The following is a 14,219-nucleotide window of genomic DNA, read 5'->3' on the forward strand; positions in this document are numbered from 1 at the left end:
TATATTGATCAAGGAATTTGTAGGAATAGAAGCGCACTAGGGTATTCACGAAACATTACTATATGGTAGAACCCAGGACAACATAATTAAGGGCGTGGTGACAAGTCTTACTACAAAATGTCATTTTTGAGTCAATAAGTTATTATCAACAAGTCTTGCTACAACATGTCATTTTTGAGTCAATAAGTTGTTAGCAATTAGCATGTGGACTGATCATCAGGACTATGTTATATTAGTTAAAGAGATTTGGAGTATATTAGTAATCACATACCTTATAAAAACTTAAAACTTGAAAATGCTTTTTGTAGTATCTAAGATGGAAATTTAATTTCCGGATATACCCTTTAAAATTTGAATTTCAATCTCTAGATGAATTCGAATTTCAACACAAAATGGTTAAAAATGACATGAGTATGAATTTCAAAACCCGAAAAATTTGAACAACATAAGATGGTTAAAAATGAGGTGAGTATGAATTTCAAAATCTAGATCTGAACGTTTGATAATAACTTTAAAGAAAAATTTTCATTATTAATAAATCATATCCGCTGTAGACCATACTCATTAGTCATTTATTAATAAGATTATTTTGTCAAAGAAAATGTTGGTAAACCGTACGCGGTACGCCAATGTTAATAAAATACAACAAATCATACAAATTCTCAAAATGTTAATATCAAATACAAATTAAAATATTACTATTAGGTATGTCTAACGCTCATATTCTTCCAATGTCTCATATACTACAACACATGTCTTGCCTTTGCTAAGATTGCATATATAATGATCCTTCATGAGTTCTTTCTTGAAACTCCCCTCTAGTTATGACCTATCTCCCAATAGCAACAATACAGTGACATATCGACAATACATCCACGACATGGTGCACCCTTTCATGTTCCTCCTCTAGTTTCTCTAGGGGTGTTCGCAGACCGATTTGGTTTGGTTTTGAGAGTATCCGATGCCCAAATCGATCAAAAATATATGAATTGGTTTGGATTGGATTTGCACACTTTTGCGATAAAGTCCAAACCGAACTAAATCGATAAACAATGGGTTAGTTTGGATTGGATTGATCGGATACACTAATAACAAATGTGCACAAATATTTTTTAAAAAATATCTAATTTACATAAACTAAATTTCAATAATAATATAAAATCCCTAATTTTTTCGTTTCCCATATAAATTATGAATGTCACAAATATAATTTCATTTATTTTCTTGAAATTGAATACTTTATACTAGTTTCCATGATAATTATGATATAAATTGTACAAGTTAGTTATGGTTGGTACGGGTAGACGGGTCCACGGATAGCGTTTTAGAAATCTGATGTCCGAACCAATTAACAATGAATTTCGTTTGTTTGGTTCAGTTTTTGCCCAAGCTAAAAAAATGCATGAAACAAACATTTTGGTTAGGTTTGGATTCCGGTTTGGTTCGGATTTACCCGAACCAATGAACACCCCTAAGTTTCTCTTGATGAGATGGTTCAGGGGATCTCCTTTTGCATCTAATGTCATGTAAGGATAAGACACTCTATAAAATCATAGGATGTAACCATATATCGTAATCCATGGATGAGAAGCAGACACATTACACACATCCTTTAGCACAAGTTGCTCATCGTAGCTCGCAAATGTCTCATCAACATCTCTGCGGAGGACAATGGCAGGAGCAATAACTGAGGGTTCCTAGGTATACTCTGCAAATATTCAAACTACCGCAATACTCGACCAGGTAGATGTGGATACATAAGTCGAGAGCCACAAATCAACCATCCAGAGTACCATGGTATCATCTCATGGTATCATCTCTAAGGGTCGAGCATGAAAACAATGATACAACATGATACAAATGTCATCTGACATGATGTTGTCATGTGCAGTTTGGAATGGATCGATTGTCTGATTCCCTTGAATGAGAAAATGGAAAAGACTCGTGGCAATTCCTCAAAGTAGTGGTCAACATATTCCCAGGCTAAGAGACATGGAAAATACATGTGAATCCATGCTTGAAGTGGTTCAGATGAAATATCAGTAACAATCTAACACTTGTATTATGAAACGTGTGTCATTATCATTAATAAACAATTACACATTAGGTGAAAAGTCTTGTTAAAAGGGTGCGACTCAAGAACATTTTACCGGACCTCACAATGGATGCCATTTGTACTTACTAAGAGTAGAATAATACTGACTCTACGGACGATATACCAAGTTAAGATCTTTAGTTAGTGACTTGTGAATGTGATGGATTGACCTAACTCTAAAGATAGGTATATATATATATATATATATATATATATATATATATATATATATATATATATATATATAACCATTTAGATCTAGCGAAACGCGTAAAGCCTTAAAGCTTTCTCCTTAGACCTAGTCAACTTGGCCCTGCTCCATCAGGGATTATGGATAATAGAGGAAGTCTTATGATAAGATCAACTTGCCTACATGTTGTGCACGTGATCTTTCCTACTATGTCTTGTTTTATAACTCTAGTGCGTCCCACACGACTGCAACACACCAGGTTGAGATCGTTTGTAACAAGTGACTATAGACTATAATATTTATGACAGTCCACAAATTTATGACAAGTGCAACTACATACATTGAGAATGATTAATTTTGATCGAATGATTTACCATACATCAAAACAGACAAGGCGATGTTTCTTCTATTATATGCATTGAGATTTTAGGGTGTGACAAAAATCATTGCAATATTTATAAGGGTCCACAAATTTATGATAAGTTGCAGGCACATTATGTTGGTGATTTTAGTATCATCAATGCAATTTTGGTAGTAATGTGATTTACTGAAGGCCGATGCAATTATGCGTTAAGCTTGAAACGAGTTAGGGTAGTGCGGAGTGCACGCTCGTAGAGCCAAACGTACAATTGAATATGAATAATAGAAACGGGGTTCCAAGGGGCGGAGCCCCTGGCGGGGTCCAAGGGGCAGCGCCCCTGGCGGGGTGCGGGGCAGCGCCCCGTCGGGGTCCAAGGGGCGGAGCCCCTGGCGGGGTCCAAGGGGCAGCGCCCCTGGCTGGGGTCCCGCTGAACCGTTTTACCGAACAGATGCTTCGTTTCCAACCAACATAACTGTTTTTTACCGAACAGGTGTGTCTGTTCGTTGCTATTATTGGTCTCCTATATAAGGAGTCTTTCGGTCTCGATTTGAATACGAAATTATACACTTCCTCTACATTCTGATCTGTTCTCCATTGTCAGAAACAAATTGATTCTTCAAGAATTATCCTCGCAAAGATTTCGTGAACCCAGACAAGTATAGGGTCGAAATACTTTGTTCGGAAAGTGAACGAACACGATTCTTGAAGATATCCAGGATTATCATACCGTATTTCTAACACATTAGGTGACAATGATTAATTTTGATGGAGTGTTTTACCATACATGTTATAGCTTGAATGAAAATAAAGTTTTTCAAAATATTGTAGCTTCCATTCATCATCCTGGTAGGTAGAGGCATCAATCATACGAGGAACTACTACTACTAAATACTAATAATAATAATAATAATAATAATAATAATAATAATAATAATAATAACATTTGTATGTGAAATTAAGCAAGACTCATCATTTGTCCAAAAGAAACCATTTGGTTTGTTGAAGTCTCATGAAATGCAATACATAGGATTAGGAAGTTTGAAAGTACGATTCCCCAAAGAGTCTCCTTGTAAGTCAGTCCACTGGTCTCCAACATTTCCCCATATTCTATAACCTTCTTTCTCTATCTCTTTCCTAATGGATGACTTGTATTTCACTGCACTCTGTCCTTTGTATTCATCACTCCTGCCAAAACCAAAACCAATTAGATAAGACTTTTTCAATCCCAAAAAGTAAATTAAGAGGAAGCTTTCAAAATGCAGTGATTATTGAATTTACATTACACACGCAAGCAAGCAAGCCAAATTTGGCACCGTCAGCAGCATTACATCCTAGACTTTTACGAGAGCTGACCAAGTCTAGTGTGTGTTTTTCAGAACTAGTCCAATATAAAAAGAATCCCACAAGAAAATGCGTACACAACATTGTTATTTGTTGGAGGAAATTTCTTTCCTGTTTCCACTAGTTAGCCGTTTATAAAAATAAATTCACACACCAAATGCCAATGCTTAATTTTGACCATTGTTTTTTATTTAATACTTCCAACCAACCGGCCAAGTCTCTTGTTGTCTACTTTCTTTAATTTATGTATATAGTTTTTGTCAAATTAATATAAGTATTTGGTATATCTTAATAAAATACTCTATAGACGTGCAATGTTGGGTGTTGTTATATCATATAGTGATTAAATTAGGCAATTAAAGTCGTATGCATGTTGTCTGGTACTAGTTGAAAATGAATCTGTGGCGTCACACATATTATAGAGCAGTAGTAGCTTCCACGAAGTTGCGTAACACATAAATACTAGAATCCATTTTCACACCATAAATCACGCACGCCTCCTGTTTGTTCCATGTCTTTTTCAGTACTTACAACAAAATAACACGAAATAAAAACATACAAAAATAGTTAATATTACCTCAAAATAAGGCGTTGGTATCCGATGAATCCTTGGCTATGTAAGTTGTCCATAGTGATTTTAGCGAGGGTTCCTTCGTATCTACCCGTTAGTAAGAACACCTTGAAACCTTTTTGTATCAATGTTTTAAACAGTCTTAGTACCACAGGATTTGCAGGACACATTCCCTTGTTGATCCATGCCTTAAACATGGTTGAATCAAACGGCTCGCATCTGCAAATATATTTATATAGAACAAATTCATATTTAAAAAAACATGTTAATGAAGAGAAGCAGACGAGCAAATTATAAAATATACATACCCGAATCGCTTATTTTTGTAATAAGGAATATTAGAGATACATGTATCATCCACGTCTAATATCCAAGCATCTTTATTACTGGGAACAGGGATCTGTGATTTTGCATAGAAAATAATTTCGTCTACGATGATGTTCATGTCAAGTTCGTATTGTCCATCAAGGATGTAATTCTCAACATGTTTATAGCAACGAGCTGGCACTGTCTTCCATGGACGCACATTATTATTTGTCTCCACCGCCAATCTCCAACTCAGGCCATACCTCTCATCATCAACCTCGGACGAAGAAGAAGAATCTAATTCAGATCTGATCATCATCATCGTCTGTAGTTTCTGAGCCTTACGGTTGTGCTGCCTCTGTAGCTTCAAGAGTAGGTTGGTCAATAAGGCCAACAAAAACGTTAGCCCTGCCACTATGGTTTGCACACTCTTTATCTTTAGCATCATCTTAGTTATGGAAAGAAAAGAAAGGAGAATATTATTATTATAGTGATAAGAGATTGGAAAAATGTGCAAGAGTAAGACTTGTTGGTTGGTAATGGCATTAGGATTTTCTTTGTGCTGCGATCAGCCTATTACATGGGTTGATGATGGCATAGAATATGACGAGCATAGCATCCTTTTAATATCAAATTTTGGAGGCCACACCGAAACTTCATCGAAATTTTTAGGAAACTCTCTTTTCATTTCCTCTCTTATCCAATATTTGAAAATTAAGAGCACACTATTTTTATTGGAAGAAAATGGTCATGTATATCCTAAATGCACATTTAAACCATTTATTATTATTTTTTATTTTGGATGATTTAAAGAGACAGCTTTAATTCATATTTTTATTGTTTGTTTTTTCATATTTGGAGTTCTTTATACAGCCGTGAATGTTTGTTCATACATATCAGTAAATTATCATATTTTATTTTTATATATTACACATGGTTGGGGTTTTTTATGCATAATTTCTTTACATATAAAAGATATATAAAATATAGATAGATGTTATACAATTGTTTGTAAAATTTAACTCAACCAACCAATATCAATATTATTAAATTTCATATTTTTATTAGAATTCAAATTTATATCGGTATAAGTGTGAAAGTCTCTTAAAGAAACGTCAGGACGCTTTTAAAATAGACAAGATGAGACTTTTTCAACTCACCAGATCTCTAGCCTTCAATTTATTTGTAGGGGTGTCCATTTTTGAGAATTTCTCAATAGACCCTTGAATCTCTTAGCCACCTGCAAAATTCCAATATTCCTCCTGCTTTCGTAGATGTACATCCGGAAGCACCTTTTTTTTCAAAAAAATTGTTTCTTTTCGTAAGTGCATCTACAAAACGTGTTAAAACAGAGTGTTCCGTAGATGCACCTATGGAATAGTCTACTATTTTTTAAAATCACATAGGCTTCACTCCAAAACTCGATTTTTATAACAATGGAAAACCCAATTACAATCAATCAAAGTAATGCGATTTAAAGATAATAAGTACATAGCACACCAAAAATAAAGCTAGTATAAATCGTCAGTCAATAATGCCGAACACATATATCAAATTCTCGTGCAAAAATGAAATCAAAATACAGATATGAAATAAATCTGTCATCATCACTATTGTGTGTGTCATACATCATCCTGCGCCTCTCCGCTGCCTCTTCCTCCGCGTCCACCGCGCCGTCTACTGGATACTCTGCCTCTACCATCGAGTGCCCCACCTGTCTTGGAGCGGTTTCTACGATACAAAAATGCCCCCTCTGCCACCCTAAGGATACCCTCCACAAGACGCAGGGCAGTAGACCCCTTAGGGAAGAAACCATCGACAATGCCTGCCCGCGCCATGTCAGCTATCTCACAACACCGAGGAAGAACATCCCAAGTGTGATCCATCTGATGAGCCCGCAGAATCTCATCGTGGGCTGATATGGGCTGTGATCCAGGTGCGGTGGAAAGCATGTATGGGTGCGACACTCTGTAGTACCAAGTGATGTAGTCGTCGACGCAGCTCCAATCCCTCTCTGATGTGGTCGCCCGAGCCTCGGCAGGAATCAAGTGGTGCTCCCAGTCTGCAAAGACCTCATCTAGCTGCCGACGGGTCATGGGAATAGGAGCGGAGTCAGAAGAGTGCCGAGGTATGGTATGTTGGTAGCCTGTTAGTTACCAATTTGTGTAAATATCTTAGGTAATTTTTGGTAACTCTCAAGTCTTTTTGTGGTTAATAGTAGTATTTTATTGTCATTTGGTATATATTTATTCTTATATTTATATTATTGTTGAATAGTTCTTATCTTTGCAATCTATGTTGGATTTTGTAGTTTTTATAGATAATTGGAAGCTTGGACCATGGAAAAAGCACTTTGAAGATGTTCCAAGACCAAAGCCAAGGATTGCTGAAATGAGGTAGCGCGCTAAGCGAGGTTGAGCCCGCTAAGCGCGCTTTTGAAGAAAAGAAGGAAGTTCTGGCAGAGAGTTCCGCGCTAAGCGAGGTCTGGAGCCCGCTTAGCGCGGTTGGGCGGTTTAAGCAATTATTGATAGCGCGCTTAGCGGGCTGCACCGCGCTAAGCGCGGTCTGCGAAACTTTGTTTATTTATTTATGGGCCAGATCACTTTTGAGGTATGTTAGAGATATTTTAGAGAAAAACAAGAGCATAATACACTGTAGCAAATATAGAGTTGAAGATTGGAAGCCTTGATCGTCGATTAATCGCCTTTGATGCTTGTTGATCTTCATCCTTTCCTTCTTGTGCAAGCTACCATTCTCATGGATAGCTAAATCCCTTTTGTATCAAGATAAGATGTAATCTTCCTAGCCTTTTGTATGTTTTTCTTGTGAATATATGTGTATGAACAAGTGATGATCAATATAGATGGTTTAGTTTGTTTATTAAAGCTTTTTCTTTGGTGTAAATGTTTGAGACATCAATGTTTGTATCTAGACCTAACTCATCATCTTTCAAACTATAAGTTGCAGACATGGATTTAGAGTTTGATGTTTACTAAGTATCGGTTCTTAAAACGTTATTTGTATTGTTTAAACGGTGGAGAAATCGTCGGTTAAACAATACGGTAAATCTAGCTATATCGTTGCGGACACGGACGATATAGGTGTCGATACGTAATTATATTGATCGTTAGCAAGTTCATAAGCATCTATTTATAAGGAAACGTACAAATTTAGGTCGATGAAATCGAATCTTGATACATTTTCTTTAACTTCGAACTTTCATTAATTTACTCTTTGCTACTAAAAGAATTGAATGATCTTTTGCAAACCTAAAACTAAAGTAACATTAACTCAAGACAAAATAGGCTATAGAACGGCGGTGATATCGCAATAATCCCTGTGGATACGATATAAACGAAAAGTACACCACAATATTCTTTCAACAAAATGGCGCCGTTGCCGGGGATTGTTGTTTAGATATTGCAAGCATTGCAATAGTTTGTTTTGTATTGAGTCTTATAATTAATATCTTGTTTCTAAATTTATTTTCCTTGTGTTTGTTAATTTGCTTGGTTAGTTTTTCAGATTACAGTTTATGCGAGGACGTGTACCTGCAGATCAACTCCTTTTTGATCCTGAGATTGAGAGGACTGCTCGTAGAGAGAATAGCAAAACTCGTAGGAGGAGACAACTAGCTAGGGAAAGAAGACAACAACAAGAGGCATCTTCTTCTTCAACTCCGGTTGAAAACTTGGTTGAGGAAGAAATGGCTGCGGATCCACCACCTCGAGGGCCATGTGTTAACAGCCCTCGTCTCAATGCACAATTTGCTCGTGATCAGGCCAATGGAAGAAACTCCGAAATGAAGACGGGGTTACTTCAATTATTATACCAAAATTCGTTCACAGGGGCAGATCACGAGGATCCATTTACTCATCTAACAAAGTTCTACGAGATCGCCGGAACAATTGGTGCTCCAGAAGACCAAGAAGAACAGGTGTTCAGGAGACTTTTTCCTCATTCCTTAATTGGAAAAGCTAAGGAATGGTACCTTGATCAACCTAATAATGTCATGACAAATTGGAACGAGTTAGAAGAGAAGTTCTTGGATCGGTTCTTTCCTCACAATAGGTTCATGGAAGCGAAAACTTCTATTGCGGTGTTCTCTCAAGGTTCGAATGAATCTCTCAATGAAGCATGGGAGAGGTTCAAGTCCATGGTTAGAAAGTGCAAAGGTCATGGGTTTGATGAATTGTCTCAAATCCATATCTTTAGAAATGGACTCCAACCTCAACCAAAAACTCTTTTAGATGCTACCGCGGGTGGTTCGTTGATGTCAAAAATTGCTGCAGAAGCGATTGCTATCATTGATAGAATGGCTTTGAATGATCATCAAGGGCAACACAACCGTAGTGCATTGCAAAGAAAACCGGGAGTTCTTGAATTGAATACTAGTGATGCAATACTTGCTCAAAACAAGTTATTGACACAACAAGTAGAATTGCTCACTCAACAAATGTCAAAACTCCCTCAACAAATCAAAGAGATAAATGGGAGCCCTTCTAAAAATCAACATGTGATGTGTTGTGAATTGTGTAGGGGTGACCATCAAACAGGTTTTTGTCCTCCACCGGGTGAAGAGGTGAATTATGTGTCTAATCCTAATCAAGGATATGGTGGGAGACAACAACAACAACCTTACAACAATAACCAAGGTTACCAACAAAGAGGTAATCAAGGTTATCAACAAGGATGGAGGCCGGAAGCGGGCCCATCGAATCGTCAAAATCCTTATCAAGGCGGTTACAATCAACAACCTCAACAAACAAAGCTTTCAATCGAGGACACTCTTAGCCAATTCATGCAATTGCAAATTGCAAGCCAAAAGAGTACGGATGCCGCAATAAAGAACCTTGAAACTCAAGTCGGGCAATTGTCAAAGCAACTTGCCGATCAAAACAAAGGTCCTTTTCCGGCTACTACACAAGAAAATCCTCGTGAGCATTGTAAGTCGATTCTAACTCGTAGCGGTAGAAATATTGATATGGGAGTAGGAGAGATAGTTGAGGAGGAAATTGTTGAGAGTGAAAAAGATAGGGTGATTGAAGTAGAAAAAAATGTTGAGGGTGATTTAGTTGAAAATGAGAAAGAGAAAGAATTAGTGGAAAAAGAAACTCTTGAGAAAGTTGTAGAAAAAGAGAGAAAAAAATTGAGTGTGAGTGAGAAGGGAAAGAAGAAGGTGGATGATTCTATACAAGTGAAGAAATTACCTTACCCTCCCGGTCCGTCAAAGAAAGAAGATGCAAAGCACTATGCTCGGTTCTTGGATATTTTTAGCAAGTTGCAAATTAATGTTCCTTTTTCCGAAGCATTAGAGCAAATGCCGATGTATGCAAAATTCATCAAAGACATCATCACTAAGAAGAGAAGATTCTTGGATCCGGAGGTAGTAACGGTGAGCTCTTGTTGTAATGCGTTAATTCAACGCACTACTCCGATAAAATCGAATGATCCTGGGCGGGTAACCTTACCGGTGTCTATTGGAAATGTGCACATAGGCAAAGGTTTGGTCGATACCGGTTCTAGCATTAATTTGATCCCATTGTCTATGGTGAGAAGATTAGGAATCAACGATTTGAAGCCGACAAGAATGACGTTATCATTAGCAGATAAATCCACAGCTCATCCTCATGGAGTTGCGGAAGACTTGCTTGTCAAGGTTGACAAATTTTGGTATCCTGTTGATTTTATTGTCATAGACATGGAAGAAGATCCTGAGATTCCATTGATCTTAGGAAGGCCTTTTATGAAGACGGCCCAAATGATGATAGATATTGATGATGGCTTAATGAAATTAAGGTACCAAGATGAAGAATTATGTCTTGATCTCTTTGAAGCCATCAAGCATCCTAATGATGAGGATGATTGTTTTAGAATCGATGCTACCGAAAGGGCTATTATGAAAGTGGAGAATCAAATGCACTTGTCAAATCCTCTTGAGAAGACTTTAATGGAAGCTCTTGAAGTTATCACCGAAGATCAAGAGAAGGAAATTGAAGATTGCTTGAGAAATTTAGAGGCTTGTGAGGAGATGAATCCATTTGAAACTCAAATTGAAGAGTTGAAGGATGAACCTAAAGTTGAAGAGCAAAAGGTGGAGTTGAATGTGTTACCGTCTCACTTGAAATACGTGTTTCTCGGTGACAATTTTACTAAGCCGGTTATCATTAATAGTGGTTTGTCTAACAAGGAAGAGCATCGATTGAAGGAAGTGTTGACAAAGAATCAAGAAGCAATAGGATGGGTTTTATCCGACTTGAAGGGTATTAGTCCAGCCTATTGTATGCATAAGATTATGTTAGAAGATGATTTTCGGCCCGTGGCACAACCTCAAAGGCGATTGAATCCAACCATGAAAGAAGTTGTTAGAAAAGAGGTTGTGAAGTTATTAGAGGCGGGTATGATTTATCCCATCTCCGATAGCGAATGGGTGAGCCCGGTGCATGTGGTTCCTAAGAAGGGTGGATTGACAGTTGTGAGAAATGAGAAGAACGAGTTGATTCCTTCGAGAGCGGTGACCGGGTGGCGTATGTGTATTGATTATAGGAGGTTGAACCAAGCAACAAGAAAAGATCACTTTCCATTACCTTTTATGGATCAAATGTTAGAGAGGTTAGCCGGAAGAAATTTCTATTGTTTCTTGGATGGTTATTCGGGATACAATCAAATATCAGTGAATCCGGCGGACCACGAGAAAACTGCTTTTACATGTCCTTTTGGCGTTTTCGCATACCGAAGAATGCCATTTGGACTATGTAATGCTCCTGCAACATTTCAAAGGTGCATGCAAGCTATCTTCTCAGATTTGATCGAGAAAAGCATTGAGGTATTCATGGATGATTTTTCTGTGTACGGGTCGTCATTTGACTTGTGCTTAAAGAACCTTGATGTGGTAATGGAGAGATGCATTGAAACAAATTTGGTTCTCAACTAGGAGAAATGCACTTTCATGGTGACGGATGGGATTGTTCTTGGCCACAAGGTTTCTTCAAAGGGGCTTGAGGTCGATCCGGCAAAAATTGAAGTTATTGAAAAGCTTCCCCCTCCGGTGAATGTGAAAGGCATAAGGAGCTTCTTTGGACATGCTGGGTTCTATAGAAGATTCATCAAGGATTTCTCCAAGGTCGCAAAGCCTTTGAGTAATTTGCTCAACAAAGGTATGGAATTTAATTTTGATGAATCATGTCTAAAAGCTTTCCTAGAACTTAAAGCAAATTTGACCACCACACCCATAATTGTCGCTCCTAATTGGTCGCTTGAGTTTGAACTCATGTGCGATGCGAGTGACTATGCGGTTGGTGCGGTCTTAGGCCAAAGGAAGAACAAACAATTCCATGCTATACATTATGCGAGCAAAGTTTTAAATGAGGCACAGGTTAACTATGCCACTACCGAAAAAGAATTGCTCGCAATTGTATTTGCATTGGAAAAGTTTCGCTCTTACCTTATTGGTTCTAAAGTTGTGTGTTATACTGATCATGCCGCAATCAAATATCTTCTTACCAAGCCTGATTCAAAACAAAGGCTTATTCGGTGGATTCTTTTGCTTCAAGAATTTGATCTTAAAGTGAAAGATAAGAAAGGTACAGAAAATTTGATTGCGGATAATTTGTCTCGGTTAGTGAATACCGAGGTGACAAACAATGAAAAAGAGGTGAGGGAAGAATTCCCAGATGAAAAACTGTACATGGTACAAGAAGTTAGACCCTGGTTCGCAGATATGGCTAATCACAAAGCATCTGGCTGGATACCGGAGGATCTAACTTGGAATTAAAGAAAAAAGTTTTTAAACGATGCTAATTTTTATGTTTGGGACGATCCTCACTTGTTTAAGTTGAGTAGTGACAATCTTTTGAGAAGATGTGTCGCGGATGAGGAGGCAAAAAGCATTTTGTGGCATTGCCACAATTCGCCGTATGGTGGTCATTTTAATGGTTTGCGTACGGCCACAAAAGTCCTTCAATCGGGATTTTGGTGGCCTACTTTGTTCAAAGATGCTTACCACCATGTTGCCTCATGCGACAGTTGTCAACGAACTGGTGGAATAGGGAAAAGAGAGGAAATGCCCCTCCAAAGTATTGTAGAAGTAGAAGTATTTGATTGTTGGGGCATTGATTTTGTTGGACCCTTCCCTTCCTCAATGTCAAATGAATACATCTTGGTAGCTGTTGATTACGTGTCTAAGTGGGTGGAAGCGATTGCTTCACCCAAAGCGGATGGTAAGACCGTGATAAAGTTTTTGAAGAAAAATATATTTTCGCGGTTTGGCTCGCCAAGAGTATTAATTAGTGATGGTGGATCTCATTTCTGTAATGCTCCGCTTGAAAAAGTGTTGGAGCAATATGGAGTAAAGCACAAGGTAGCTACTCCATATCATCCACAAACTAATGGGCAAGTTGAGAGGACCAATAGAGAAATTAAGAGAATTCTTGAGAAAACTGTGTCTAGCTCTAGGAAGGATTGGTCGATGAAGCTTGATGAAACCTTGTGGGCGTATCGGACAACTTTCAAAGCACCGATCGGTCTTACACCATTCCAAATGGTGTATGGTAAAAGCTGTCACCTTCCCGTAGAACTAGAACATAAGGCATATTGTGCCTTGAAGCTTTTGAATTTTGACCACAAGTTGTGTGGAGAGAGAAGAAAAATCCAACTTAATGAGTTAGAAGAGATGAGATTGCATGCCTATAAGTCTAATTCGATTTACAAGGAAAAGACCAAATTCTATCATGATAGTAAGGTTAGAATGAAGGACTTTAAGGTAGGGCAATTAGTTTTACTTTTCAATTCCCGGTTAAGACTTTTTCCGGGAAAGTTGAAGTCTAAATGGTCCGGACCGTTTTTGGTCAAAGAGGTTAGAAGCCATGGGGCTATTGTGATAGAGGACCAAAAATCAAAGCAAGAATGGGTAGTTAATGGTCAGAGGTTGAAGGTTTATCGAGGATGCGATTTTAATCGTGAAACTTGTGTTTTATCGTTTGGTGATCCTTGATTGCCTTTGACCGTCGAGCTGACCGACGTTAAACAAAGCGCTTATTGGGAGGCACCCCAATTTGTAAATATTCAGCTTGTTTTATGTGTTTTTTTACCGTTTATGTTTTTTGCGTTCTGGTCGAGCCAAAATCAGTCTACCGGTAAAGTTACACTTGCTGGTAGAAGAAAATTTTTTCTGTGTTCTGTCAAGGGCGCTTAGCGCGCCACTAGCCCGCTTAGCGCGCTTTTGCAATTTTGGAACCCCAAGTTCCAGAGACTTGCGCGCTTAGCGCGCTTCAGAGCCCGCTTAGCGCGGGTTGGTTTTTCAGAAAAAAAAATATTGCAATTTTGGGCCTTTATGTTTTTGACCCGGCCCAGCGCG

The 14,219-nt window shown here is 38.0% G+C and overlaps 1 protein-coding gene across 1 annotated transcript; it reads right to left on the reverse strand.

Moving 5' to 3' along the window:
* Positions 1–3,512: 3,512 nt before the first annotated feature.
* On the reverse strand, positions 3,513–5,547 carry LOC131616047 (acid phosphatase 1-like). Its single transcript, XM_058887275.1, has 3 exons — positions 4,867–5,547; positions 4,565–4,777; positions 3,513–3,831 (listed from the first exon to the last, which is right to left on the reverse strand). The coding sequence occupies exons 1-3, from the start codon at positions 5,310–5,312 to the stop codon at positions 3,654–3,656; spliced, it is 837 nt and encodes a 278-aa protein (XP_058743258.1). The 5' UTR covers positions 5,313–5,547; the 3' UTR covers positions 3,513–3,653.
* Positions 5,548–14,219: the final 8,672 nt, after the last annotated feature.

The sequence above is a fragment of the Vicia villosa genome, linkage group LG7 (genome assembly GCF_029867415.1).
Source record: "Vicia villosa cultivar HV-30 ecotype Madison, WI linkage group LG7, Vvil1.0, whole genome shotgun sequence".
NCBI lineage: Eukaryota > Viridiplantae > Streptophyta > Magnoliopsida > Fabales > Fabaceae > Vicia > Vicia villosa.